The 27,815-nt window shown below is 42.2% G+C and overlaps 1 protein-coding gene across 1 annotated transcript; it reads left to right on the top strand.

Moving 5' to 3' along the window:
- LOC146042920 (uncharacterized) lies at positions 1-27,815 on the top strand. The gene is made up of 4 exons (XM_083163205.1): positions 1-91; positions 7,898-7,941; positions 22,892-23,362; positions 26,110-27,815. The coding sequence occupies exons 3-4, from the start codon at positions 22,945-22,947 to the stop codon at positions 26,721-26,723; spliced, it is 1,032 nt and encodes a 343-aa protein (XP_083019331.1). The 5' UTR covers positions 1-91; positions 7,898-7,941; positions 22,892-22,944; the 3' UTR covers positions 26,724-27,815.

The raw sequence follows: 27,815 nt of genomic DNA, 5'->3' as shown, positions 1-27,815 counted from the left end.
ATCCTAACCTCAGTATTAATGCTTCTTTACCTTTTTCTTTCTTTCAGGTTCTATTGTCTCTCTCCCGGCCGACTTCCAGAATTTTTCTTCGGTAAGTATAGTCACGGTTGTGTGTCATGAAACGTTTATTTATATAACAGATGAATATATTTGCAATACATATATTTATATACATGCAGTTGTAACACTTTATGTGATGAAGAAAAGTAACAGGATACTGATAAAATTACACTAAGTGCGTACCAGCGATATAGAATACTACCAATTTCACAAAAGTTTTCAATGACCTGTTAAAGTTTATCTATTAACTCTATGATAACACAAATGAATCTTTATATTCTCACAACTGGACCCATATTATTTTAAGATATGGTACCAACCAGCATACAGTAAATCGATACTCTACAAGGGTACTTGTACAGTCTGTATATCTAGCAAGGAGGTGCCAAGTTCAATCAGTTAATGAGTCTCGGAGTTCCAGATTATGCTAACCTCCTTGCCAAGATAGTTTTGATCAGCGTTTAACTTCCCTGTAGTATACGGCTAATCACAAATATTTGTACTCCAACTGGTATCTTGTATAGATGCACTGTAACTTGTACTTATCCTGTCCACTCAGGATGTTGCTATAAATTACTCAGTGTACACTTTCAAGCTGTATGCAGATTCAGAGGAGCGCCCCCTGGCTCAGAGAACCGGGTCTAGCTCTTCTCTTTACTTGCAGATGGATATAATGAATAAACTTCCTCCAAGTTGTCTAAACTGTCTGAGTTCTCTGTCTGTTCTACTTGGGCGAGTTATAATTCGTGAAACAATTTAATGACAGTAAGCACGGATCTATGAAGCAGTTCTATAGCTACAGCAGTGTTTCCCTGGTTACCCTGGCAACAGGCCTCAGTTGTTTCCTTTCCTGTCAGAATTACAAGCTGTAAGCTATATGTCCAAAGTAGCAGGCTTATATGTCTTCCTGGAGTCTGTGCTGTGTTAATTAGAGTTCAATTCAGCTACTCTGTTTACATACAGTTAAATGGAAGATACACTGCCTGTCAGTATGCTGCACTGTGTGAAACGGACAAGCATAAATGAGTCTCCCTTAGGATACACTGCGCTGGCTGAATATATAACAGTTAGTCTCTTTTATGTAGTATAATACTTATATGCAAGAGCCACTGCGTTCCTGAGGTAACTTCTAACAGATATATGTGCAGAAAGGTAAGGAGTGTCTGAATGCTGCAAGGTTTTCTCACTCGATTCCTGTCAGTTAGCTTTCCATATATTAACACTGACTGACCTTACTTAGTTGGCAAATACTGTAATCCACAGACTGTATAGTGACTGTACGCTGTATATTGACCATAGCCTGTATCCTGCTCAGAGGGATCAACAAACTACTCTTTGCTGACTCTGCTTGGATATGTGGAGATGAACCGTCTAGGGCTACACTGAGTGCTTCTGTGAGTGATAGGGAAGGGATTGAACTCGCTGCTTAGGTAGCTGTTTATTGCTTGTATAACATGCACCCTGGACCACTTTGCCTGTGGAGTTCTGGCAGCCTTATGAACATCAGCAGTGCCTGAGACTGAATGCCATGGAGTTCACACTGAACACAATATAGCTGGCAATTTTATATCACTTTACTAGTCAGTCTTCCACTCTCTCCCTCTCTGCTTGGGCTGCTATGTAGCTGTACAATGTGAGCTGTCAGGGCTGAGGTAAATGGCTCCCTATATGGTGCTGGGCGGGTAAGGGCTGTGTTTAGGCTGAACTGTCACTGCGTAGTAAGGCTCTGTGAGTGGCTGTGACTGAGATAGAGGCCGTGCTGGAGATGTGCTATGCTGCTGTGTGGGTGGGTTTATCACTCACCACTCCCCATCTATGTCACTCGGTTCCAGGTTTCCCCAATCTCCGCCTCGGCAGCTGTTACTCCAATGCTGCATCACTCCTGATCAGCCCTCTTGCTCCGTCTCTTCTCTGCCTCCGTCCTGTCACTCAGACCCTGTGTCACGGCCCAGCCTCCGTCTTGCTCCGACCTCCTGCTGCCCAGCTCTGCAGTCTTAACTCCTTCTTCACTGAGGTAACTCTCCCCTCCGTTATCAGCTGTGTTCTATTTATAACCCAGCAGCACGCGAGCCTCCAGCTTCCCGCTCTCAGCGCGTGCTGTAAAACTTTATTACACAGAGATTTATTGTTGTCTTTGATCCCCTCTGTACAGGGCATTTTAACTCTGTAAGGGCATTCCCCTCCAGGGAACTTCAGTGCATAAAATAAATAATAAACACACTGCTTTCTATGAGAGTCTCTATTGCCTTCTGTGAAGGCATCTTTATATATGTCCATGAAACATGTAATGTCCCCTATGGAGGTGGTATATAGGTACACAGCAACCATATCTTACAATAAAACAAGAAACTAGGGCATCACAGGCCCACAGTATGTAAATACTACTCTAAGCATAACAATATTTACACAGGATATTACATTCTTCCCGGCTGGAATATTGCATGTCCCCATGCAACAATCTGGGCTGACTATAACCTCTAATGAACTGAAGGGGTAGTCTTTTTCATCTCCCGATAGAGTGTCAGTATCCGGATGAAGGGTTCTCCGTTAATAATTTCTCTTCAGGACCTCGACCGCTCCGGGACCACCCAGCCTCAGGGGGTCACACCTTTTGGTGGACCAGCGCAATGCCCCGCACCGGTCACCGGCATTCCACGGGAAGTCTACGTACGGTAGCGTATGGGTACTATGCCCCTGGTGCTTCGGACTGGTCGCTCTCTCGGCAGAATCTGACTTTCCTCTTCTTCTTGATCTAATTCCACTTCACTTGATCCAAATTGGCTTCCAATTCTGAAGTGTGGACCACACAGGAGCATACACATTTCTGCAGGATCGGGCGTGAATTCACATTCTGAGAGACGGTTGTCTGTGATCTCTAGTGTCTCTTCGACCCACCATGGATCTGATGTGGCCGTACACAGTTTCAACTGCTCTCGGGGTACATGAATGAATGGGCCGTTCTGATCCTGCTGGATTTGGTAAGCGTGGAAGTCATTGGTTGGAATTCCCGTAATGGTGTAGGGCTGCGTTTCCCACCTAGGGTCCAGTTTACTTTTCCTGCGATTCTGTCGCCGCCATACTTTATCGCCTTTCTGTAATGGTCTCTCAATACGACCGATGTCATAATTTCTCTGCTGCCGTTTGTGCACTGCCTTCATTCGGTCATCTACTATCTCTCTGACGATTTTCATTTGTTGTTGATGTTTCTCAGTCCAATGACTGACCCCTTTATCAGTTTCTTCAAGGTTGGGATAAAGTTCTGAGTCTTTTGGTAGGCTCCCCTCTCGCCCAAACATGAGGTAGAAAGGCGTGTAACCGGTGGAGCAGTGGTTGACGTTATTGTAGAGGTACGTAAGATGAGGTAATAGGCTTGGCCACTGAGTCCGTTGTTCTCTTGAAAGCTTCGTAAGCATCCCGATGATGGTTTGATTAGCCTTCTCACACAGTCCGTTCGTCTGTGGATGATAGGCTGTTGTCCGAATTTTCTTGCATCCGTACATTGCACACAATTCCTGAAATAGCTGAGCTTCAAAGGCGGGCCCACGGTCTGTAAGGACTTGTTCTGGGGTTCCATATGGCTGAATGAAATGCTTAAGGAGCATCCTTGCCGTAGTTCTTGCTGTTAGATCTTTTACCGGGACCGCAACCAGGAGTTTGGTAAAGTGGTCAGTGATAGTCAGGGCATACTCAATCCCACTGGCACTAGCCTCCAATTTCACGTGATCTAGAGCCACCAACTCCAATGGCCGTTGGGTTGTGATGGGACATAACGGATCTCGCTGTCTCGGATCTGGTTGTCTCTTCAAAGAACATGCCACGCAGTCTTGGCACCATCTCGCGACGTCCTCTTTCATGCCTACCCAGAAGAACCTATCTCTCAAGATGGCTTCTGTTTTGCTGACTCCGAAATGGCCTGAGTGGTCATGGTAGGCTTGAAGGACGGTCCGATTCTGGTGTCTGGGTATGACAATTTGAGTTACTTTAACATGCGTGCTAGGATCACACCGCAGCCGGACAAGTAATCCTTCCTTCACCTGCAGTCGATCTTGCTGCCGGAGAAGTTTGATCAACTCTGGGGGTGCTTGTATCCGCTGCTGTTTGGACAGTTTTTGTCCTGAATGGATGATCCGGAGCAATTCCTTTATAATGGGATCCTCCTGCTGTACTCTCTGCCAATCTACCGTAGGCCCTTTGTCTGGCGTCTCTTCCCTTGTCACGGTAAGAGGATTCGAATGTCCCACTTTCCTGCGACTTCTTTGGGGTCTTGGGACAAAAGCCGGTATCTCGATCCTCTCATTTTCGTCTTCCTGCTCTGGGAGTGTCACGTTCGGCAGGCGTGATAACGCGTCGGCATTGGTATTAGACTTCCCACTGCGGTATTTGATGATGTATCGGAAGTTCGCCAACCTTGACATCCAGCGTTGTTCCAAAGCGCCTAGATGTGCATTGTCCAAATGAGCCAAGGGATTATTATCAGTTATGATGGTGAAGGAGGCAGCCGTAAGGTAACTCCTGAATTTTTCGGTGACGGCCCAAATGACTGCCAATAGTTCAAGCTTGAACGCACTATAGTTCTCTGGGTTTCGTTCAGTTTTTCGCAGGCCCCGGCTGGCATATGCGATGACCTTCTCTTGTCCGTTTTGCACCTGTGCTAAGACCGCCCCTAAACCGGTGTTGCTGGCATCGGTGTATACGCAGAAAGGTTGTTCATAGTCGGGATATGCGAGCAGAGGGGCATTCACTAGAGAAGTTTTCAGCTGTTCGAAGGCCACCTGTTGTTGTTCGGTCCACTCGACTGTGGTATTCCCCCTTCTCTCTGATCCAGATCGGCCTCTAAGTAAGGCATGCAGAGGGGCAGCAATCTTGGCAAAATGATGGACAAACCTCCGGTAATAGCTCGCGAAGCCTAAAAAACTTCTGACATCTTTAACTGTTTTTGGAACTGGCCACTCGGTTACAGCCTGGATCTTCTCCGGATCGGGGTGGATTCCTTTGGCACTCACTATGTGTCCTAGATATTGTACCTCCGGTTTCAGCAGATGGCACTTGGCTGGGTTTAGCTTGAGACCAGTCGTAATCAGTTGGGTGAACACCTCTCTCAAATGTTCTAGATGATCTTCATATGTTCTCGAAAATATAATTACATCATCCAGGTATAGGAGAATTATTTCGAAATTTTGATGGCCCAAACAGTGTTCCATTAGTCTTTGGAAGGTCGCAGGGGCATTACATAGGCCGAAGGGCATCCGTTCGAACTCAAACAACCCCATAGGCGTAGTAAAGGCCGTCTTTTCCCGATGTTCTGGGGCGACTGGGATTTGCCAATACCCGCTTGTGAGGTCCAACGTTGAGAAGTACTGAGCGGTCTTTAATGCTGTCAATGATTCCTCTATCCTGGGCAGCGGATAGGCATCCTTGTGGGTCACATTGTTTAGTTTCCTATAGTCCACACAAAATCTCAAGGTGCCATTTTTCTTACGAACCAATACAATGGGGGCCGCCCAGGGACTGTGACTCTCTCTTATTACGCCAGCCTGCTTCATTTCTGTTAGCATTTCTCGCACTGGCTGGTATAATGCAGGCGCCAAAGGACGATGTCGCTCCTTGATGGGGGGATGATCTCCGGTCGGAATGTAATGAACTACATTTTTAGCTGTCCCGAAATCCGAGGGAGATCGACTAAATGCTTGTGAGTGCTCCTTCACCACTCGCAACACCCCTTCTTTCTGTTCCGGTGTGGTCCAGGAATCTCCCACCTGTAGGTTATCCCACCACCGATTCTCTTCTGTTTCTTTGGCGGAGGATACCTTCTCGGCTTGTTGGGGAGCCACAAATGCTTTTCCTTCAAAGACGTCTTCGAAACTCACGTCTGTTAACCGGGCCACCGGACAGTTTTTATACAATTTAATGGGGAAACTATGAGGGTTAAGCACTCTTACAAAGACTTGACCTTGGTGTACTCTGGTCACTGCTCTCGCCACCGCAAAGGGGGATTGGCCGTCTGGATCATGAGGTTCAATGATAGCTTCGTAATCTTTTCCTCCTATCCCAAACCGAGCTTTGCACTGTAGCATTACTTCAGAATTTGGTTTGAGAAGGACCGGGGTCCTATCACTAATCCTTGCTTTGCCGATCTCCCCTTGCTCATTGGTGAAACTCTCCACTCCTTTGAGCCATCGAACTGTTTGTATCAACGCCTTTCGTTCTTCCCTGTTTGCCTTATTCATTTCCTCTTTGAGCGACTCCACCAGTTCCTCGGGACAGTGTTTTAGTGCATTCATCCCCAATATAATCGGGGGCAACTGTTCATTGGATCCGTTGGTGATTAAACAACCTTGGTGTGGCAACCGTGCTTTTCCAACTGTCAATTCAGCCTCCCAATATCCGCAGTATTCGATCTCTTGCCCATTACTGGCTAGCAATTGAATCCAGTTCTCAGGAGGAGTCAATATTTCTTCTCTGGGCCAATACTTCTCGAATTCAGTGAGGCGAATGGTGGTAACTTGGGATCCAGTGTCCAACAGGGCGGGGATTTCCACGTTGTTTACCAGAATGTTCACATGTGGACACGATCCAACATAACGAGACCACCATGACGGAGAATTTGGACCTACTGAGGGGTGTTCTCCCGAGGGTAGGTCCGTGACCTCGGGTCTTCCCCGTTTAAATCTTCCTCCATGCAAAATCGCTCGATATGTCCGCTCTTACTGCAGCGTCTGCAAATTGGGCTCCCGTGGGAGTCGAATCTATCGGTGGCCCGTCGCCCTCTCCCAGACGTCGTTGTCCATCGTGTCCGCCCTTGACCCCGATGTCCTGTATTCTCCCCTCCCCGTCTTAACAGCGCTTGTTCTTGTCGGAGGTCTTTTAGCTCTCTGCCCATTTCCGCCAGACTTTTCGTAAGAATGTCTAATTTGTCTGCCAGTGGTCCGGAGATGTCCCGGCTGGACTGTACTTGTTGAGTCATTGCTCCTTTCTTACTGCGGGGAAGCGTCTTAGGGGCTACTTCTTCTTCATCCTCATCCTCTTCTTCTGTATCTGTGGTTATGTGCCCCTCATCCTCATCGCACTGATTTAAGCCCAGTATTTGGAATATAGCTTCTTTGAATTTGGAGAAGGTGCCGCCTGGGTTTTGCTTCCTCCACATCCGGAGTTGAGCACGTACCGCTTTCTCCCTGGCCCCTTCCACAAAAAGATTGATCAAGGTCTCGTTCTCTTGTTCCTTATCGCCCGGCTCGACTGCCTGAATAGCGTGTGAAGCTTCTTGTAATGCTAGGGCGAAGTCTCTTAAAGATTCTTGTGGCTTTTGTTTCCTTGAATACAAATGTCCTTTTAAATCTGCAGGGGTTCGTGCGTCGAATATACTAGCCAATTTTTTAAAGATGTCCTGTACTGTCACTTTCCGTTCTCTTTTCCATGCCTTTACCTCCCTTCTTGCTGGCCCTTTCAACTGTCCTAATAAAATCTGTACTTGTTGATCGTTGCTCACGTGGCACATGTCCAACATGGATCGCATTCTGTCCTTAAAATCCCTGAAGGTTGTTGTTCCTGCCATGCGTTTGTTTCCCGAGTATGAGGGCAGCCATGGAGCACCGACATAATATGGCATGGTAATAGGGGAATATTCTGCCATCTCCCCCCTCTTTCTCACAGTTACGCTCTCCGGAGACGGAAGAACCCTTCTTTTCGTTGACTTTGGATTTGGTGTGTCAGATTCTGCCATTTCGCCTTTACTTAGATTGTTATTGTCTGGTTGTATCCTGTTCGTAGACGCCAAATCTATTCCTTGTAATATCCTAACCTCAGTATTAATGCTTCTTTACCTTTTTCTTTCTTTCAGGTTCTATTGTCTCTCTCCCGGCCGACTTCCAGAATTTTTCTTCGGTAAGTATAGTCACGGTTGTGTGTCATGAAACGTTTATTTATATAACAGATGAATATATTTGCAATACATATATTTATATACATGCAGTTGTAACACTTTATGTGATGAAGAAAAGTAACAGGATACTGATAAAATTACACTAAGTGCGTACCAGCGATATAGAATACTACCAATTTCACAAAAGTTTTCAATGACCTGTTAAAGTTTATCTATTAACTCTATGATAACACAAATGAATCTTTATATTCTCACAACTGGACCCATATTATTTTAAGATATGGTACCAACCAGCATACAGTAAATCGATACTCTACAAGGGTACTTGTACAGTCTGTATATCTAGCAAGGAGGTGCCAAGTTCAATCAGTTAATGAGTCTCGGAGTTCCAGATTATGCTAACCTCCTTGCCAAGATAGTTTTGATCAGCGTTTAACTTCCCTGTAGTATACGGCTAATCACAAATATTTGTACTCCAACTGGTATCTTGTATAGATGCACTGTAACTTGTACTTATCCTGTCCACTCAGGATGTTGCTATAAATTACTCAGTGTACACTTTCAAGCTGTATGCAGATTCAGAGGAGCGCCCCCTGGCTCAGAGAACCGGGTCTAGCTCTTCTCTTTACTTGCAGATGGATATAATGAATAAACTTCCTCCAAGTTGTCTAAACTGTCTGAGTTCTCTGTCTGTTCTACTTGGGCGAGTTATAATTCGTGAAACAATTTAATGACAGTAAGCACGGATCTATGAAGCAGTTCTATAGCTACAGCAGTGTTTCCCTGGTTACCCTGGCAACAGGCCTCAGTTGTTTCCTTTCCTGTCAGAATTACAAGCTGTAAGCTATATGTCCAAAGTAGCAGGCTTATATGTCTTCCTGGAGTCTGTGCTGTGTTAATTAGAGTTCAATTCAGCTACTCTGTTTACATACAGTTAAATGGAAGATACACTGCCTGTCAGTATGCTGCACTGTGTGAAACGGACAAGCATAAATGAGTCTCCCTTAGGATACACTGCGCTGGCTGAATATATAACAGTTAGTCTCTTTTATGTAGTATAATACTTATATGCAAGAGCCACTGCGTTCCTGAGGTAACTTCTAACAGATATATGTGCAGAAAGGTAAGGAGTGTCTGAATGCTGCAAGGTTTTCTCACTCGATTCCTGTCAGTTAGCTTTCCATATATTAACACTGACTGACCTTACTTAGTTGGCAAATACTGTAATCCACAGACTGTATAGTGACTGTACGCTGTATATTGACCATAGCCTGTATCCTGCTCAGAGGGATCAACAAACTACTCTTTGCTGACTCTGCTTGGATATGTGGAGATGAACCGTCTAGGGCTACACTGAGTGCTTCTGTGAGTGATAGGGAAGGGATTGAACTCGCTGCTTAGGTAGCTGTTTATTGCTTGTATAACATGCACCCTGGACCACTTTGCCTGTGGAGTTCTGGCAGCCTTATGAACATCAGCAGTGCCTGAGACTGAATGCCATGGAGTTCACACTGAACACAATATAGCTGGCAATTTTATATCACTTTACTAGTCAGTCTTCCACTCTCTCCCTCTCTGCTTGGGCTGCTATGTAGCTGTACAATGTGAGCTGTCAGGGCTGAGGTAAATGGCTCCCTATATGGTGCTGGGCGGGTAAGGGCTGTGTTTAGGCTGAACTGTCACTGCGTAGTAAGGCTCTGTGAGTGGCTGTGACTGAGATAGAGGCCGTGCTGGAGATGTGCTATGCTGCTGTGTGGGTGGGTTTATCACTCACCACTCCCCATCTATGTCACTCGGTTCCAGGTTTCCCCAATCTCCGCCTCGGCAGCTGTTACTCCAATGCTGCATCACTCCTGATCAGCCCTCTTGCTCCGTCTCTTCTCTGCCTCCGTCCTGTCACTCAGACCCTGTGTCACGGCCCAGCCTCCGTCTTGCTCCGACCTCCTGCTGCCCAGCTCTGCAGTCTTAACTCCTTCTTCACTGAGGTAACTCTCCCCTCCGTTATCAGCTGTGTTCTATTTATAACCCAGCAGCACGCGAGCCTCCAGCTTCCCGCTCTCAGCGCGTGCTGTAAAACTTTATTACACAGAGATTTATTGTTGTCTTTGATCCCCTCTGTACAGGGCATTTTAACTCTGTAAGGGCATTCCCCTCCAGGGAACTTCAGTGCATAAAATAAATAATAAACACACTGCTTTCTATGAGAGTCTCTATTGCCTTCTGTGAAGGCATCTTTATATATGTCCATGAAACATGTAATGTCCCCTATGGAGGTGGTATATAGGTACACAGCAACCATATCTTACAATAAAACAAGAAACTAGGGCATCACAGGCCCACAGTATGTAAATACTACTCTAAGCATAACAATATTTACACAGGATATTACACAAGTGATTAAGGCTTGACACCTGTGTAGTTGCTTAATATAAAATAGGACATGAAAAAACAAACATCAACAGAAGGCAAACGTTATTAATACATGAAATAATGCGCATAGACATCTAAAGTTAAAAAAACGAGTGTACATTCAAATTATTAAAATATTATAACTTCTGACAGGAAGAAGATAGATAGCCAATCGGTTTGGGAGAGAGAGTGATTATCATATTGTTGTTGCGTGGTGGCCATAGTGATTGGCAGTGCGTCCAATCACTTGTTAGGATTGTCCGGTCACATGGCCTGGAGCTGCTGGTGTATCGTTAGACCAGGAAGTGCGGGTATCTGGCGTGCGTTGCGCGCCTCGTTTTAGTCTCTGTGGCGTGCGTTGCACATCACGTACATGTTGTATTCAGCCCGATCACGTGTTCAGTGATGGGCGTGTCGGGTCCTGCTCTGAACAATCGCAGAGGTGAGCACCCTATATTAGCAGAGATCTACAGTGTGTGTATATAACTTATATTAAAAGGAGAATTAATAGTTAGTTCTGGTGTTGATGTATTATCTGCAAGTACTTAGAGCCTAGATACATAAATAAAAAGAAGGAAATTGTATCCAACAGGAAAGAGAGATATTCCACTTAAGAGATAGCGGGGTTGGTTCAGAGTGTTGTCATGGGAACCATGACAACCATCACAAAGCGAAGCAATTAGTATAACTTGTCATCCCATTATTCAAATGGGGCATATGCAACAATCATAATCTTAAAGAAATGTCAGGGCATAGATAAATCAGTATATACACATAATTACCATATATGTAAGTATTTAGACAGGAGAAATAAATAAATAAATAAATAAGGAAATAAATACATAAGAGATATATATATATAAGTATAAAAAATATAATAAATAAATATATATGTAGGGGAATATATAGGAATATATGCAAATCATATGTAGAGTCAGAGATATCAGTTACAGTACGGATGCAACACATTAAGGTCATTCTGAATTTAAGTGTTAATTCATAGTAATGGCTGTACCCACACTTTCCCCTCCCCCCCCCTTCCCTCCCCCTCCAATTCCCCAGATCCGTCTGTCCCCCTAATAATGGGTAGATACCTTATATGGCTTATATCAAAAAGTAATAGAGGTAGATATAAGTATAAAAAATGAGAAAAATAAAAATAAAATATAATAAAAATAAATATAAATAAAAATAATAATAAATATAAAAAATATATAATATATAAAATATATGTATATATCGTGGTATTTTGCTAAAGATGTTGGTGAAGTGGGGAGGATAATGGTAATATCTACCCCAGTGATGGTAATATTATTGGAGTGAACATATGTCCCCTTCGGTATGGGCATGAGCTTTCTTATAGATATTGAATCAAATTACACTATTAAGTTCTACGGCCTCGTTCAGGCCATTTGGAAAGAGGGAATCCATCCGGTACATCCAGTGGACTTCTTTTCTACATAGGGATTTGAAGCGATCTCCACCTCTCTTTGTGATCGAAATGGTTTCTACTCCTACCAAGGTCAGAGAGCTGGGATCCCCATTATGTACAGCGGAAAAGTGTCGTGAGACACTGTGTGTGGCTATTTTATTTATAATGTTCCTCCTATGCTCCAGGAACCTCTGCTTCAGTGGGCGGGTGGTTCGGCCCACATATCAGAGGCTACAGGAGCAACGTAGAACATAAATAACATAACAAGTGTTACAATTTATGAAATTTTTTAGGTGATAGGTTTTGTCTTCGCCATTCATATAGATGTTAGTGCAATTTTGAGGTACATATTGACACGTGAGGCAACGGTTTGCCCCACATTTAAAGAAACCATTGGGTTTTGGACCTAGCCAATTAAGTTTGTTGGTGCTCTCCTTCTTAGACACTTGTGGTGGTAAAAGGCTGGGTGCGAGGAGGCTTTTTAGGGATCGATTTTTCTTAAAAATGAATTTTGGTCTCTGTGGGAGTACATCCTCTAATAGAGGGTCATTTTTAAGTATATTATAATTCTTCGAAATTATATTTTTGATCTTGGAATAATGATCATTGTATTTTGAAATAAACACAATCTCATTATTATTCTGGTGTTGGTCTGTTTTTCTTTTGTTTTTGTCTGTTTTCTTTTCAAGGAGAGACGCTCTTTCCACGGAGTGAGTCTCCGAGAGAGCTTTATTTAGAATAGAATCAGGGTAATTACGATCTTTGAAAGAACCAGTCAACTCCTCTGCCTGCTCTAGAAAAGTATTATGGTCGGAACAATTTCTTTTTAGTCGTAACAGTTGTCCCTTCGGTATATTCTTTTTCCATGCGGGATAATGTGAACTAGAATAATGGAGGAAGTTATTTGTACTCACTTCCTTGAAATAAGTTCTCGTCGAGATTATGTTCTCCTTAATTTCAAGAGTCAAGTCCAAGAAATCAATTTTTAATTTATCAAATGTGTGAGTAAATTGCAAATTAAAAGTGTTAGTACAGGTTGAGTATCCCGTATCCAAAATGCTCGGGACCAGGAGAATTTTGGATAACGGATTATTCCGTATTTCGGAATATTTTAATATTTCAATGATGTATTTTGAAGTATCTTGCATTTATGCTGTATAAACACATAATATACACACAAATATATTTTATTATCACATAAAATACACACAAACATGTTTTAATTGTTCAAAAAACAAGGTTTCAAAACGTGAAACAAAATGTGTGTACTATCTCAGCACTGAATTTGAATGCCAAGCAATCATTGTCTTGCACATATATAGTGCCAGTTACATATCATGTCCCCAGTGATGCTGTTACATATGTCCCCAGTGAGTTTTTAGCAAAAAAAAATATTTTTTTCACTTTCTGGAATGTCCGTATTTCGGAATAATTCGGATAACGGATATTCGGATACGGGATACTCGACCTGTATTAAGGTGATTTACAAAGGAAAGTGCCTGTGAGGAGTCCCCATCCCAAATAATGAACAAATCGTCAATGTAGCGACCATAGAGGACCAGATTCGCGCCGAACGGTCCCCCCCAGATAAGACTGTCCTCCATCTCACCCATATAGAGGTTAGCGTAGCTCGGCGCGAATCTGGTCCCCATGACCATACCCATCACCTGTAAATAAATTGTGTCCAGAAAAGAAAAATAATTGTGAGTGAGAATAAAATTAATAGAATCCGTGATAAACTGTCTGTGTCTCTCCTCAAGGTCTCCATCTCTATTTAGTTTGGCTCCTATACAGCTGACCCCTAGATTATGGGGGATATGCGTGTATAGACTCTGTACGTCTAGGGTCAGGAAAGCATATGTGTCTTTCCAAGTGATGGTTTGTATTTTTTCCAAAAAATGTGTAGAGTCTCTAATGTGGGACCTTAGGAGAGAGACACGTGTCTGAAGAAAAAAATCTACATAAAAGGACAAATTAGAAGTGAGGGAATTAATACCTGAAATAATGGGGCGACCAGGGGGTGTGGTGAGGGATTTGTGGATTTTAGGAAGGTGATAATAAATGGGCGTGAGGGGGTGTTCAGTGTAAAGAAACCGGAATTCATCCTTGGACAGGACTCCATCCATTCTAGCAGCATCCAGAAGGTCAAAGAGTTCTTTCAAGTACAAGGAGGTGGGGTTGTTGGTAAGTTTTGTATAAAAATTGGGATCCCCCAGCTGGCGGAGTGCCTCTGCTACATAATCGGGGCGGTCTTGGATTACCAATCCCCCCCCCTTATCCGCCTCCTTGATTACAATATTAGAATCTTTTGTTAACTTTTTAAGGGCTCGGGTTTCCCATTTATTTAAATTGGTTTTCTCCATATTTTTATTTATGCTTGTTTCACTGCAGAGAGTTTTAAAGTCATTTAAGGTAACCTTATAAAAGCTATCAAGATAATGGCCTTTTGATTTGATCGGAAAAAATTCCGATCTTAGTTTGAATTTATTTGAGGTTTCTTTCAAGTTAAAGATTTTTTCTGGACTGGTAGGGGAATGGTTTTCTGCTAGAAGATCGTAAAGATTTTCTAGAGCTAGATTGTCTTCGCTATCAAGGAGGATAGGTACAGCCTCCTCTTTTTTGTTAAGTAAGTTTTGTTTCGCAAAGTATCGTTTCCGGCTCAAAGTTCGTATGAAACGATTGAGCTCCATGAAAAGGTCAAAAATATTAGGGGTAGAGGAGGGGGCAAAACTCAATCCTCGATTTAGCAACGAAATATCAGCTGGGGCAAGTTTTTTGCTTGATAAATTAAAAATGGTTTGTTTTTTGGTGGCCCTTCTCAAGTTTTTTTGTTTTTTTAGTATCTTAGATTGGACCTGTTTGCCTCCTCGTCTCCCTCGAAGCTTAAAGCCCTTCTTCTTTTTGGTGTGCCCAAGGTTTGGTTTCTGTTCAGGTTCTGTACAGTGTGAGTTCTCTGTGGTGGGTCTAAAAAAACCCCATTATCTAGGTTATTTTTCCCTTCTGGTAATCTTTGTTTAGGGCGGGCTCCTCTATCTGTTTCTCTATTGGGTTTAGATTCTCTTTGGACAGGATTGTTATCCCAATTATCCCTAGATGGACGGGGATGGGATGAGGAATATTTTCTATTTCTCCAATTATCTGAACTATCTCGTCGGCGATTTTGAATTGAGAGGGTATCTTGACGGGCTCTATCCCTCCTAGGGTATGTGGGCATGTCCCTAGTTCTCTCAGACTGTTTGTTTTTATTTCTATTTTTATATGTTCGGACTTGGCCTTCTTGATAGTCCGCAAGATCTCGTTTGAATTTTTTGCATTTGGTATCAAGTAATATTTGTTCAAAGTTAGTAACTTTGTCCATTACATTCTCGTCTCTCTCCTTAAATTCTTTTAGATGACTAAGTGGTTCTAGTTTTTTCTTCAATAGGTTTATCTCTGTCTCCAATTGTCTGGTTTTCTCCTGTCTATATTTGATCACCAGGTCAATAAGAGACAGAGAACAAGTATCTAGGATCTTTTCCCACTCTCCCTAAATTGGGGGTCATCGTTAAAAACCGATGGCTTAAAAATCCTGAGGCCTCTGGGGATCATGCGTTTTTCAGCATATTTTTGTAAGTTAACGCTATCCAACCAGTGGCGCATCTCATTTTTAAGAAGATTCTCTAATTTGTAGAAATCTTCTCTAAGTTCATTATTGGGATCCTTGTGATCAGGATCATTAGGACAATCCCATCTCAAAAAGTACGTTTGCCTTCTGTTGATTCTTTCATCAAACTTGGCAAAGCATCCCATGGTTCTGCTGCCTTAAGTCAAAGACAAGAGGTACAAAAAGATAGCTATGTGCTCCCTAGGGTGCACGGACAGGCGCTACCACGGATGCTATGCCAAGAGCTGCCACTTAAAAAGGGGTAGTCGGCCCCAAAAGAACCAGAACAAACAAGAAAAAGAAGTGGCGCTGGTTTTGATGAAATAATCGTACAAATATTTAATAACAATTTAAAATAACATATCATCAAACAATTGCATACAGTAATAAAAAGGTGGGTCAATAACTGGACTGGAGGCTGAATGGATTGGACCCAAGTAAGATGGAAATGGGTAATAGCTGTGGTGATCGGGGGGGGGGGGAGGGGGTGTTGCCCAATAGTTACCACTGTGGGTGATTGTGATCCAGTCCCAAAAACAGAATTCCAATGGTCCTCAGGTGGATGCGACTGTGGGGGCCACAGTAAGTTGGAGGCCCAGTAGATGTTGTAGGGCTTAAAACTGTTTAGGCCACAGTATCTCACGTCGCTTAGAGGCTCCAATATGGGGGTTGGGATCAGATGGCAGGTGTCCTCAGGGTAGGAAATTTTTAAGACCAACTGGTCAAGATCTCAGTCTGTTGTGACCAACCGTGATTCCTGCTTGGAGAAGTGTCCACGTAGTGTCGGCAACAATAAACCGCTGGTGCGAGATGGTATAGGGGCAATTGTCTCCCAAAGCTTGAAAATGGGCACCCAGTGTGCTGAGGGGTCCAGTAAATAGGGTCCAAGTATATTCAGCTAATCCTGGGCCAGGCTAGGGCCTGACGCGTTTCGCTGCTTAGGGCAGTGCAGCTTTGTCAAAGGTAGAATGAATGCTTGTAACCATGGGGTTTATATACCCCTATGCAAGTGATTAAGGCTTGACACCTGTGTAGTTGCTTAATATAAAATAGGACATGAAAAAACAAACATCAACAGAAGGCAAACGTTATTAATACATGAAATAATGCGCATAGACATCTAAAGTTAAAAAAACGAGTGTACATTCAAATTATTAAAATATTATAACTTCTGACAGGAAGAAGATAGATAGCCAATCGGTTTGGGAGAGAGAGTGATTATCATATTGTTGTTGCGTGGTGGCCATAGTGATTGGCAGTGCGTCCAATCACTTGTTAGGATTGTCCGGTCACATGGCCTGGAGCTGCTGGTGTATCGTTAGACCAGGAAGTGCGGGTATCTGGCGTGCGTTGCGCGCCTCGTTTTAGTCTCTGTGGCGTGCGTTGCACGTCACGTACATGTTGTATTCAGCCCGATCACGTGTTCAGTAATGGGCGTGTCGGGTCCTGCTCTGAACAATCGCAGAGGTGAGCACCCTATATTAGCAGAGATCTACAGTGTGTGTATATAACTTATATTAAAAGGAGAATTAATAGTTAGTTCTGGTGTTGATGTATTATCTGCAAGTACTTAGAGCCTAGATACATAAATAAAAAGAAGGAAATTGTATCCAACAGGAAAGAGAGATATTCCACTTAAGAGATAGCGGGGTTGGTTCAGAGTGTTGTCATGGGAACCATGACAACCATCACAAAGCGAAGCAATTAGTATAACTTGTCATCCCATTATTCAAATGGGGCATATGCAACAATCATAATCTTAAAGAAATGTCAGGGTTTTTTTAGACCCACCACAGAGAACTCACACTGTACAGAACCTGAACAGAAACCAAACCTTGGGCACACCAAAAAGAAGAAGGGCTTTAAGCTTCGAGGGAGACGAGGAGGCAAACAGGTCCAATCTAAGATACTAAAAAAACAAAAAAACTTGAGAAGGGCCACCAAAAAACAAACCATTTTTAATTTATCAAGCAAAAAACTTACCCCAGCTGATATTTCGTTGCTAAATCGAGGATTGAGTTTTGCCCCCTCCTCTACCCCTAATATTTTTGACCTTTTCGTGGAGCTCAATCGTTTCATACGAACTTTGAGCCGGAAACGATACTTTGCGAAACAAAACTTACTTAACAAAAAAGAGGAGGCTGTACCTATCCTCCTTGATAGCGAAGACAATCTAGCTCTAGAAAATCTTTACGATCTTCTAGCAGAAAACCATTCCCCTACCAGTCCGGAAAAAATCTTTAACTTGAAAGAAACCTCAAATAAATTCAAACTAAGATCGGAATTTTTTCCGATCAAATCAAAAGGCCATTATCTTGATAGCTTTTATAAGGTTACCTTAAATGACTTTAAAACTCTCTGCAGTGAAACTAGCATAAATAAAAATATGGAGAAAACCAATTTAAATAAATGGGAAACCCGAGCCCTTAAAAAGTTAACAAAAGATTCTAATATTGTAATCAAGGAGGCGGATAAGGGGGGGGGATTGGTAATCCAAGACCGCCCCGATTATGTAGCAGAGGCACTCCGCCAGCTGGGGGATCCCAATTTTTATACAAAACTTACCAACAACCCCACCTCCTTGTACTTGAAAGAACTCTTTGACCTTCTGGATGCTGCTAGAATGGATGGAGTCCTGTCCAAGGATGAATTCCGGTTTCTTTACACTGAACACCCCCTCACGCCCATTTATTATCACCTTCCTAAAATCCACAAATCCCTCACCACACCCCCTGGTCGCCCCATTATTTCAGGTATTAATTCCCTCACTTCTAATTTGTCCTTTTATGTAGATTTTTTTCTTCAGACACGTGTCTCTCTCCTAAGGTCCCACATTAGAGACTCTACACATTTTTTGGAAAAAATACAAACCATCACTATGCTTTCCTGACCCTAGACGTACAGAGTCTATACACGCATATCCCCCATAATCTAGGGGTCAGCTGTATAGGAGCCAAACTAAATAGAGATGGAGACCTTGAGGAGAGACACAGACAGTTTATCACGGATTCTATTAATTTTATTCTCACTCACAATTATTTTTCTTTTCTGGACACAATTTATTTACAGGTAATGGGTACGGCCATGGGGACCAGATTCGCGCCGAGCTACGCTAACCTCTATATGGGTGAGATGGAGGACAGTCTCATCTGGGGGGGACCGTTCGGCGCGAATCTGGTCCTCTATGGTCGCTACATTGACGATTTGTTCATTATTTGGGATGGGGACTCCTCACAGGCACTTTCCTTCGTAAATCACCTTAATACTAACACTTTTAATTTGCAATTTACTCACACATTTGATAAATTAAAAATTGATTTCTTGGACTTGACTCTAAGGAGAACATAATCTCGACGAGAACTTATTTCAAGGAAGTGAGTACAAATAACTTCCTCCATTATTCTAGTTCACATTATCCCGCATGGAAAAAGAATATACCGAAGGGACAACTGTTACGACTAAAAAGAAATTGTTCCGACCATAATACTTTTCTAGAGCAGGCAGAGGAGTTGACTGGTTCTTTCAAAGATCGTAATTACCCTGATTCTATTCTAAATAAAGCTCTCTCGGAGACTCACTCCGTGGAAAGAGCGTCTCTCCATGAAAAGAAAACAGACAAAAACAAAAGAAAAATAGACCAACACCAGAATAATAATGAGATTGCGTTTATTTCAAAATACAATGATCATTATTCCAAGATCAAAAATATAATTTCGAAGAATTATAATATACTTAAAAATGACCCTCTATTAGAGGATGTACTCCCACAGAGACCAAAATTAATTTTTAAGAAAAATCGATCCCTAAAAAGCCTCCTCGCACCCAGCCTTTTACCACCACAAGTGTCTAAGAAGGAGAGCACCAACAAACTTAATTGGCTAGGTCCAAAACCCAATGGTTTCTTTAAATGTGGGGCAAACCGTTGCCTCACGTGTCAATATGTACCTCAAAATTGCACTAACATCTATATGAATGGCGAAGACAAAACCTATCACCTAAAAAATTTCATAAATTGTAACACTTGTTATGTTATTTATGTTCTACGTTGCTCCTGTAGCCTCTGCTATGTGGGCCGAACCACCCGCCCACTGAAGCAGAGGTTCCTGGAGCATAGGAGGAACATTATAAATAAAATAGCCACACACAGTGTCTCACGACACTTTTCCGCTGTACATAATGGGGATCCCAGCTCTCTGACCTTGGTAGGAGTAGAAACCATTTCGATCACAAAGAGAGGTGGAGATCGCTTCAAATCCCTATGTAGAAAAGAAGTCCACTGGATGTACCGGATGGATTCCCTCTTTCCAAATGGCCTGAACGAGGCCGTAGAACTTAATAGTGTAATTTGATTCAATATCTATAAGAAAGCTCATGCCCATACCGAAGGGGACATATGTTCACTCCAATAATATTACCATCACTGGGGTAGATATTACCATTATCCTCCCCACTTCACCAACATCTTTAGCAAAATACCACGATATATACATATATTTTATATATTATATATTTTTTATATTTATTATTATTTTTATTTATATTTATTTTTATTATATTTTATTTTATTTTTCTAATTTTTTATACTTATATCTACCTCTATTACTTTTTGATATAAGCCATATAAGGTATCTACCCATTATTAGGGGGACAGACGGATCTGGGGAATTGGAGGGGGGAGGGAAGGGGGGGGGGAGGGGAAAGTGGGGGATTATGTGTATATACTGATTTATCTATGCCCTGACATTTCTTTAAGATTATGATTGTTGCATATGCCCCATTTGAATAATGGGATGACAAGTTATACTAATTGCTTCGCTTTGTGATGGTTGTCATGGTTCCCATGACAACACTCTGAACCAACCCCGCTATCTCTTAAGTGGAATATCTCTCTTTCCTGTTGGATACAATTTCCTTCTTTTTATTTATGTATCTAGGCTCTAAGTACTTGCAGATAATACATCAACACCAGAACTAACTATTAATTCTCCTTTTAATATAAGTTATATACACACACTGTAGATCTCTGCTAATATAGGGTGCTCACCTCTGCGATTGTTCAGAGCAGGACCCGACACGCCCATCACTGAACACGTGATCGGGCTGAATACAACATGTACGTGACGTGCAACGCACGCCACAGAGACTAAAACGAGGCGCGCAACGCACGCCAGATACCCGCACTTCCTGGTCTAACGATACACCAGCAGCTCCAGGCCATGTGACCGGACAATCCTAACAAGTGATTGGACGCACTGCCAATCACTATGGCCACCACGCAACAACAATATGATAATCACTCTCTCTCCCAAACCGATTGGCTATCTATCTTCTTCCTGTCAGAAGTTATAATATTTTAATAATTTGAATGTACACTCGTTTTTTTAACTTTAGATGTCTATGCGCATTATTTCATGTATTAATAACGTTTGCCTTCTGTTGATGTTTGTTTTTTCATGTCCTATTTTATATTAAGCAACTACACAGGTGTCAAGCCTTAATCACTTGCATAGGGGTATATAAACCCCATGGTTACAAGCATTCATTCTACCTTTGACAAAGCTGCACTGCCCTAAGCAGCGAAACGCGTCAGGCACTAGCCTGGACCAGGATTAGCTGAATATACTTGGACCCTATTTACTGGACCCCTCAGCACACTGGGTGCCCATTTTCAAGCTTTGGGAGACAATTGCCCCTATACCATCCCGCACCAGCGGTTTATTGTTGCCGACACTACGTGGACACTTCTCCAAGCAGGAATCACGGTTGGTCACAACAGACTGAGATCTTGACCAGTTGGTCTTAAAAATTTCCTACCCTGAGGACACCTGCCATCTGATCCCAACCCCCATATTGGAGCCTCTAAGCGACGTGAGATACTGTGGCCTAAACAGTTTTAAGCCCTACAACATCTACTGGGCCTCCAACTTACTGTGGCCCCCACAGTCGCATCCACCTGAGGACCATTGGAATTCTGTTTTTGGGACTGGATCACAATCACCCACAGTGGTAACTATTGGGCAACACCCCCTCCCCCCCCCCCCCGATCACCACAGCTATTACCCATTTCCATCCTACTTTTGTCCAATCCATTCAGCCTCCAGTCCAGTTATTGACCCACCTTTTTATTACTGTATGCAATTGTTTGATGATATGTTATTTTAAATTGTTATTAAATATTTGTACGATTATTTCATCAAAACCAGCGCCACTTCTTTTTCTTGTTTGTTCTGGTTCTTTTGGGGCCGACTACCCCTTTTTAAGTGGCAGCTCTTGGCATAGCATCCGTGGTAGCGCCTGTCCGTGCACCCTAGGGAGCACATAGCTATCTTTTTTTCCACCTGCAGTGCACATGGTTTTGTCCATCTAAAAAGGAATTTGTTAGAAAGAGTGAATCAAAATAACCCCCAATGGAATCTGTACATCTGTCAGACCAGACTTAGGTCTACAGTCATTAGGTCGACCCGGAAGGTCGACTGTCCCCAAGGTCGACAGGGTTAAAGGTCGACATGACTTAATGTCGACATGGGCCAAGGTCGACATGGGTTTAGGTCGACAGTCATTAGGTCGACATGAGTTTTCACTGTTTTTTTACCTGATTGTCGACACAGTCGACATGGACACAGTTGGAGTTGAACCGCAGCCCCTCGCTTCGCTCGCAATGCTTCGGGCACGTTGCCTCGCTACGCTCGGCACACTTTTTTATTCTCCCACCACGCCCTAGTGCAGGGGTTCCCAAACTTTTTTTAATCACGGCACCCTAGAGTATAAGAATTTTTTTCGCGGCACCCCTAGGCCAAATTTATTTTAATTAGATTGGATTTATATGCGATTCTTAGGGTCAGTTATGTGGTAAAGGGCAGGAATTGCTTCTATTTGTACACATTTTATGATTGGCAGCCACCAGCACTGGTTTTGCTTATAAATAATTCACAATTAATAATTTGAGTTGGTCCTGGACCACCAACCCAGGGCACCCCTGCATGTGTCCCGAGGCACCCCAGGGAGCCACGGCGCACAGTTTGGAAACCACTGCCCTAGTGGATGGTAGGGCATGAAATACCGCCTGTCGGCACATGTCGGCTCAAAAAACAGTGAATAACTCATGTCGACCTAATGACTGTCGACCTAAACCCATGTCGTCCTTAAGTCATGTCGACCTTTAACCCTGTCGACCTTGGGGTCAGTCGACCTTCCAAAAAAATACACAGAATAGAAAAAGATATATATAAATAATATTTATAAAAATTAATTGCCCTCATACAAACCACAGGATGCATATAAAGTGGTATCTCTGTATCCTGCAGGAACTTGGTAACATAATTCAACTTCTTTATCTCACTTCTCTATCCCAACATAATATTTGTTTTGTAATAGGTTTTGGTCCAGTATTGTATGCTTATTTAATCTTATTTAATCTAACATATATTCATGATTTAGCCTGATGGCTCATTTTAATCTTGTTGTACAGCAGGAAGAACTGCCACACTGGTCACTGACAACACAGAAGAGAAGGATCCCAGTATGGCTCAAGGCGGCTCAAGTGTCTGCACAACAATTCAAACACCTAAGAAGAGAAGGGAACGGTTTACTGACCCTGAGCTCCATATTCTCGTTGACACAATTTTGGACCACGCTGATCAATTGTTTGGACAAAAACCTCTGACCACCTTGGGGAAAGCCGCTCTCTGGGATACAATAGTGAAAAAAGTCAATGCAGTAGGTGGAATGAAGCGAACCGTTGTAGAATGCAAGAAGAGATGGCATGACTACAAAAGGAAAGTTCAGCAAAGTATCGATAAAAGGAAAATGCAGGACTTTGGCAAGATGGAGTCTATAGCAGATTATCTGCCCAAAAGACAGATGAATGTAGCTATGTTCTTTAGAATGGACGCAGAAGACACCGATGCAATTCAAGTATCTGATGACTCCTCTTTTGAAGGTAAATATGCTATATTACTAATATATAATTACAAATCTAATATATATATATATATATATATATATATATATATATAGTAGACGACTGCGCCTTCAGTGTACAATATAAAAGTAAATATCCTTAAGCTATATAGTGATATGCGTACCAGAGATACGAGAAAAGATCACGTGTAGTGATAACTTTCTTGTGTCCGTCTCCTGTTTGGTCCTCCTTGTCCACCGATACGGAACTCGGATGAAATGTAAGGACCCAGAGAGGAGGGGATAATTTTCAGTTAGGTGCAAAAAATATTTTTTCTTAAAGGTGACTGGTGATAAGTGGTGGTTTGCTGCCACCGTGTGGTAAAAACTTGTATTACACCCAGTGTAAAATGTGAAAATGAAAAGATAATAACTCACATTTGACAGGGGTCCAATGTCAACAGGGACCCCTGCAATCTTTCAAAGTTTAGGGTACCTTTAATGAAGAGAACCTCCCACCAAGGAGGGTAAGAAAAATATTTGTTTACTGTCACACCACATCATCTGTATCACTGAATAGCTGAATAGGTTGTTAGCGCTTTGTGCACAACATATCTACATATATATATATATATATATATATATATATATATATACAGCAATCCAAGAGGCATAAATTATAAAGCAAAACTGGTGTATTCAGATCATAATAACAAGCTTTCGGGGTAGTAGCCCCTTCCTTAGGTCAGTAACACCTACCTGACCTGAGGAAGGGGCTAATACCCCGAAAGCTTTTTATTATGATCAGAATACACCAGTTTTGCTTTATAATTTATGCCGCTGGAGTGCTGATTTTTCTTGGATTGATTTATGAACTATTCTTTTCGGGCACCGGGGCTAGCTGCTGTGTTGATGAAGTGAGTGCCGGCAGTGTTGTCCAGTTATATATATATATATATATATATATACACATATACAATCATGTTATAGGCGAGCACACCTCAGCAGATTTACTTATGAGGGGTGCCTTCTCCAGGTACTCCCGGTAAAAGGGATCCAACAATAGTCTCTTTTGTGGGGCGGCACTCACTCAAAGCAAACACATCTCACACCCGGAGTGAATATCAACGTTTCTAAGGTTTCACCTCGTCATCAGGACGTCCTGATGACAAAGTAAAACCTTCGAAACGTTGATATATATATATATATATATATATATATATATATACATATATATATATATACATATATACACACACTTCTTTTAGGCGGCAATCTGATGTCTTTTAGAAGAATGTAAGACCACACAGGTTTCATCATCAAGATCTTTCGAGATTTACTCTCATCATCAGGAATGTGTCTCATCATCAGAAATCCTGATGACTAGAATAAATCTCGAAAGATCTTGATGATGAAACCTGTGTGGTCTTACATTCTTCTAAAATACATCAGAGTGCCGCCTAAAAGAAGTGTATGTATGCCACCCCTGATGTGGAGTTGAGCTGAGGAGGGCACCTGGTGCACCATACAACTATTCAAGCAAAGAAATGCCGGCTATCTTCTCATATATATATATATAATATTACTAATATAAGGAACTAGTTATTGCTACAGAAGAGTGACATTTACTAGACGAAGGTGTGTGGCAACTGCGCTGGGTTTGCAGTTAGGATGGCCGCTGCGGGATTCACCCTGGGTATACTACCGAATACCCTATACAGAAGTATGCGTACAGAAAAGAAAGGTGTGGGTATATCCTGCGCAGGATATACCCACACCTTTCTTTTCTAGAAGAGTGACATTTGTCTGTGATACCCAAGCACTGCCTAAAGCTTGGTATAAGGCCTTAATTCAAATCAAAGGAACCTGCCTAACTACCGTGGTAAAGTAGCCTTTTAGACATTGATACTGATATTTTGTTTGAATGATCACAAAACAGTAACTTTTCACAGAGTAGAAGGTTCACAGCCCTGTCATCCAATAACAGAAACCTACACCCTAGTCATCGGCAACTATCTGGCATCAGTCATGTAGACCATTGATTCCCAACCTCGGTCCTCAAGTACCTATCCAACAGTGCATGTTTTGCAGGTTTCCACACAGAATCACAGGTGAAATAATTAGCTCCACCTCTGATCTTTAAAAATGTGTCAGTGAGTAACGAGTGCACCTGCCAGGTGACCTGAAAACCGTGCATTGTTGCAGGTACTTGTGGACCGAGGTTGAGAACCACCGATGGTGTGCTGCTGATCTGCATCCGACTGTACTACACGTACATCAATACTTTGCAACATGCAATCAGGCCCTTAATGCCTAAAATACCTAACTTTTTGGCATATTGCAGACTTGGGTGTTATTTACACTCAAAAAATATCCAGTAGTCATACAAAAAAGTCTGGTCCTTTGTAATGGGGCCAGGGCCGACCACCAGGAAAAAGACTCAGAGTAGGCCTATCCACCTAGACCATTGCACAGGGCAAAACAAAAAAATTATGGTAAGTTGTACTAAGCAGCCTCCGGAGCTACTGTTGCCCAGAAAAAGGCCTATGTCCCTTTTGCCTCTTGATGGATTCACAATGACAAACAACTTCATGTGCAATGATGATAATGTTAGTGTCACCTGGCAATGTATCTCCAGCTTACCGTGAATTGTATCTAATTAAATAAGGTAGTTGGGAACTCTGCACAATTAGGAGACAATAGCCCCCAAATAAGTCTTTGTTTATAGCTGCTCAAGAATATAATGTCTGTATCTATAACTTTTATTTGATAACTTTTGTGTTCCAGGGGATGGTACTTCTTCGAGTCATGATGTGGTGACACCATCTGCTCATATTCCTTCTGAAGATGAGTTCATTGGTCAGAAGAAAAAACTGTCACTTTCAGCTTGCTCAATCAAGAATAGTCCTCAGGATGGATCCATCACACAGTCCAACAAAGCAAAGGTATCAAGTGCATCTATGAATCACAACCCAAATGAGACTCAACTGCAATTAACAAACTTGGAAACTAAGCTAGACCAGTTAATAACCCAGCAAAACAACACAAATGAGATTCTTCAAAGCATACGTAGCGGTGTTACTGCAACACTGGACCTGCAGAAGAAGATGAATCGTCTTCTGAAAAGCAACTTTTTGGAGATGCAAAACTCTATCAGGGCTAATAAGGAGACATCAAGCAACCAGAGTAGCATTCTGGAAATTACGTTGAAAGGTCTCCAGGCTAAGCTGGATGAGGTCAACAACAGTCTTCATGCTAAAAAACTGCAAGAACTGATGTCTAGCGATGAGTCAGAGTGCTGCTCACAAGATATGGGATCTTCTCCACTAGCTACACCAGCTAGGAAGAGATTTACTCAAACGCCTTCATCAATAAGTCCGATGAAGAAGAAGAAAATGTAAATTAATCTAATATATAATGATAGGAATTTATCGATGCTGGTAATGAAGCGTAATCTTAAAGACTCAAAAATCCGGCGAAGCATCTTTAAGAATTAGGAGATACTAAATTATGAATTTTATTTTACATTCGTGTATGAACAAATACTAGGAGATACTGTAAAATTTCTTTAAAATTACTTGGCTTTAACACAAGCATTTATATCAAGTATATAGGTGCATCCTTCCATCTAGCCTCCGTACTTAATGAATTGTGGCGCGCATAGCACATAATAGTCGCTTGTCCCAAGGAGTTCCCAGCCGAGCAGAGCCTCTGGACGGTCAACCTTAGGTATCCTGAGATTGAGACTTTTTCAGTCCTGAGTCCTGCGATTTAAAAAAACAGCCTGTCTCTCTAACTGTAACCAAGTATTTCATATGCAGATATAGCTGTAGCTGCACACATAATATAATCATGACCCATATGACTTTAATCAAGTCATAATTTTAATCAGAATGATTCAAATTAGAAGCATTTCTTTGTGTAAAATGCACGAAAAGATGCTCAGCTTTCGTAAACGCATTCACGACTAGATGTAACTAGAAGGGCTGGTTATTATGACTACAGCAATGATAATTAAGGATAGGTATTCTAGCAACCCTTATAGTGGGTTTTGCCTAAGCAATAATATAAAATATATACAGGTACACCAACGGTTGGTCCGGAACCTCTTTTAATCTGGCAAATTTTGCTTTGTCCTGGTTAAAAGAGGTTAAGGACCTCTTTTAATCCAGAACATTTTCAGCGCATGGGAGTAACACACAATAGGCGCAAGTGTCAGGGGGTACAGCTTCCGCGGACACTGCAGGTGACACAGGAAGCATCGGTGGAGCTGTTATGGCATCCAAGGTCACAGCAAGTATCGCACATGGGCGGAACACACAGCATAACACATTACACACATAACAAGTGTCACTGGTTACAGCTGTAATAAACAGTTTGCATACACTACTGTGTTTATATATTAAGTAACATTATATTGTAGCATATATTTTACTATTTATTGCTTTAAAAATGTACTGAAGGTGCAAAATTAGTAAAAAATTAGATATTAA

Source organism: Crinia signifera, chromosome 19 (genome assembly GCF_055691185.1).
Source record: "Crinia signifera chromosome 19, ASM5569118v1, whole genome shotgun sequence".
Taxonomy (NCBI): Eukaryota; Metazoa; Chordata; class Amphibia; order Anura; family Myobatrachidae; genus Crinia; species Crinia signifera.
The sequence above is the reverse complement of the archived record's forward strand: the minus strand, read 5'-3'. Positions and strand labels throughout refer to the sequence as shown.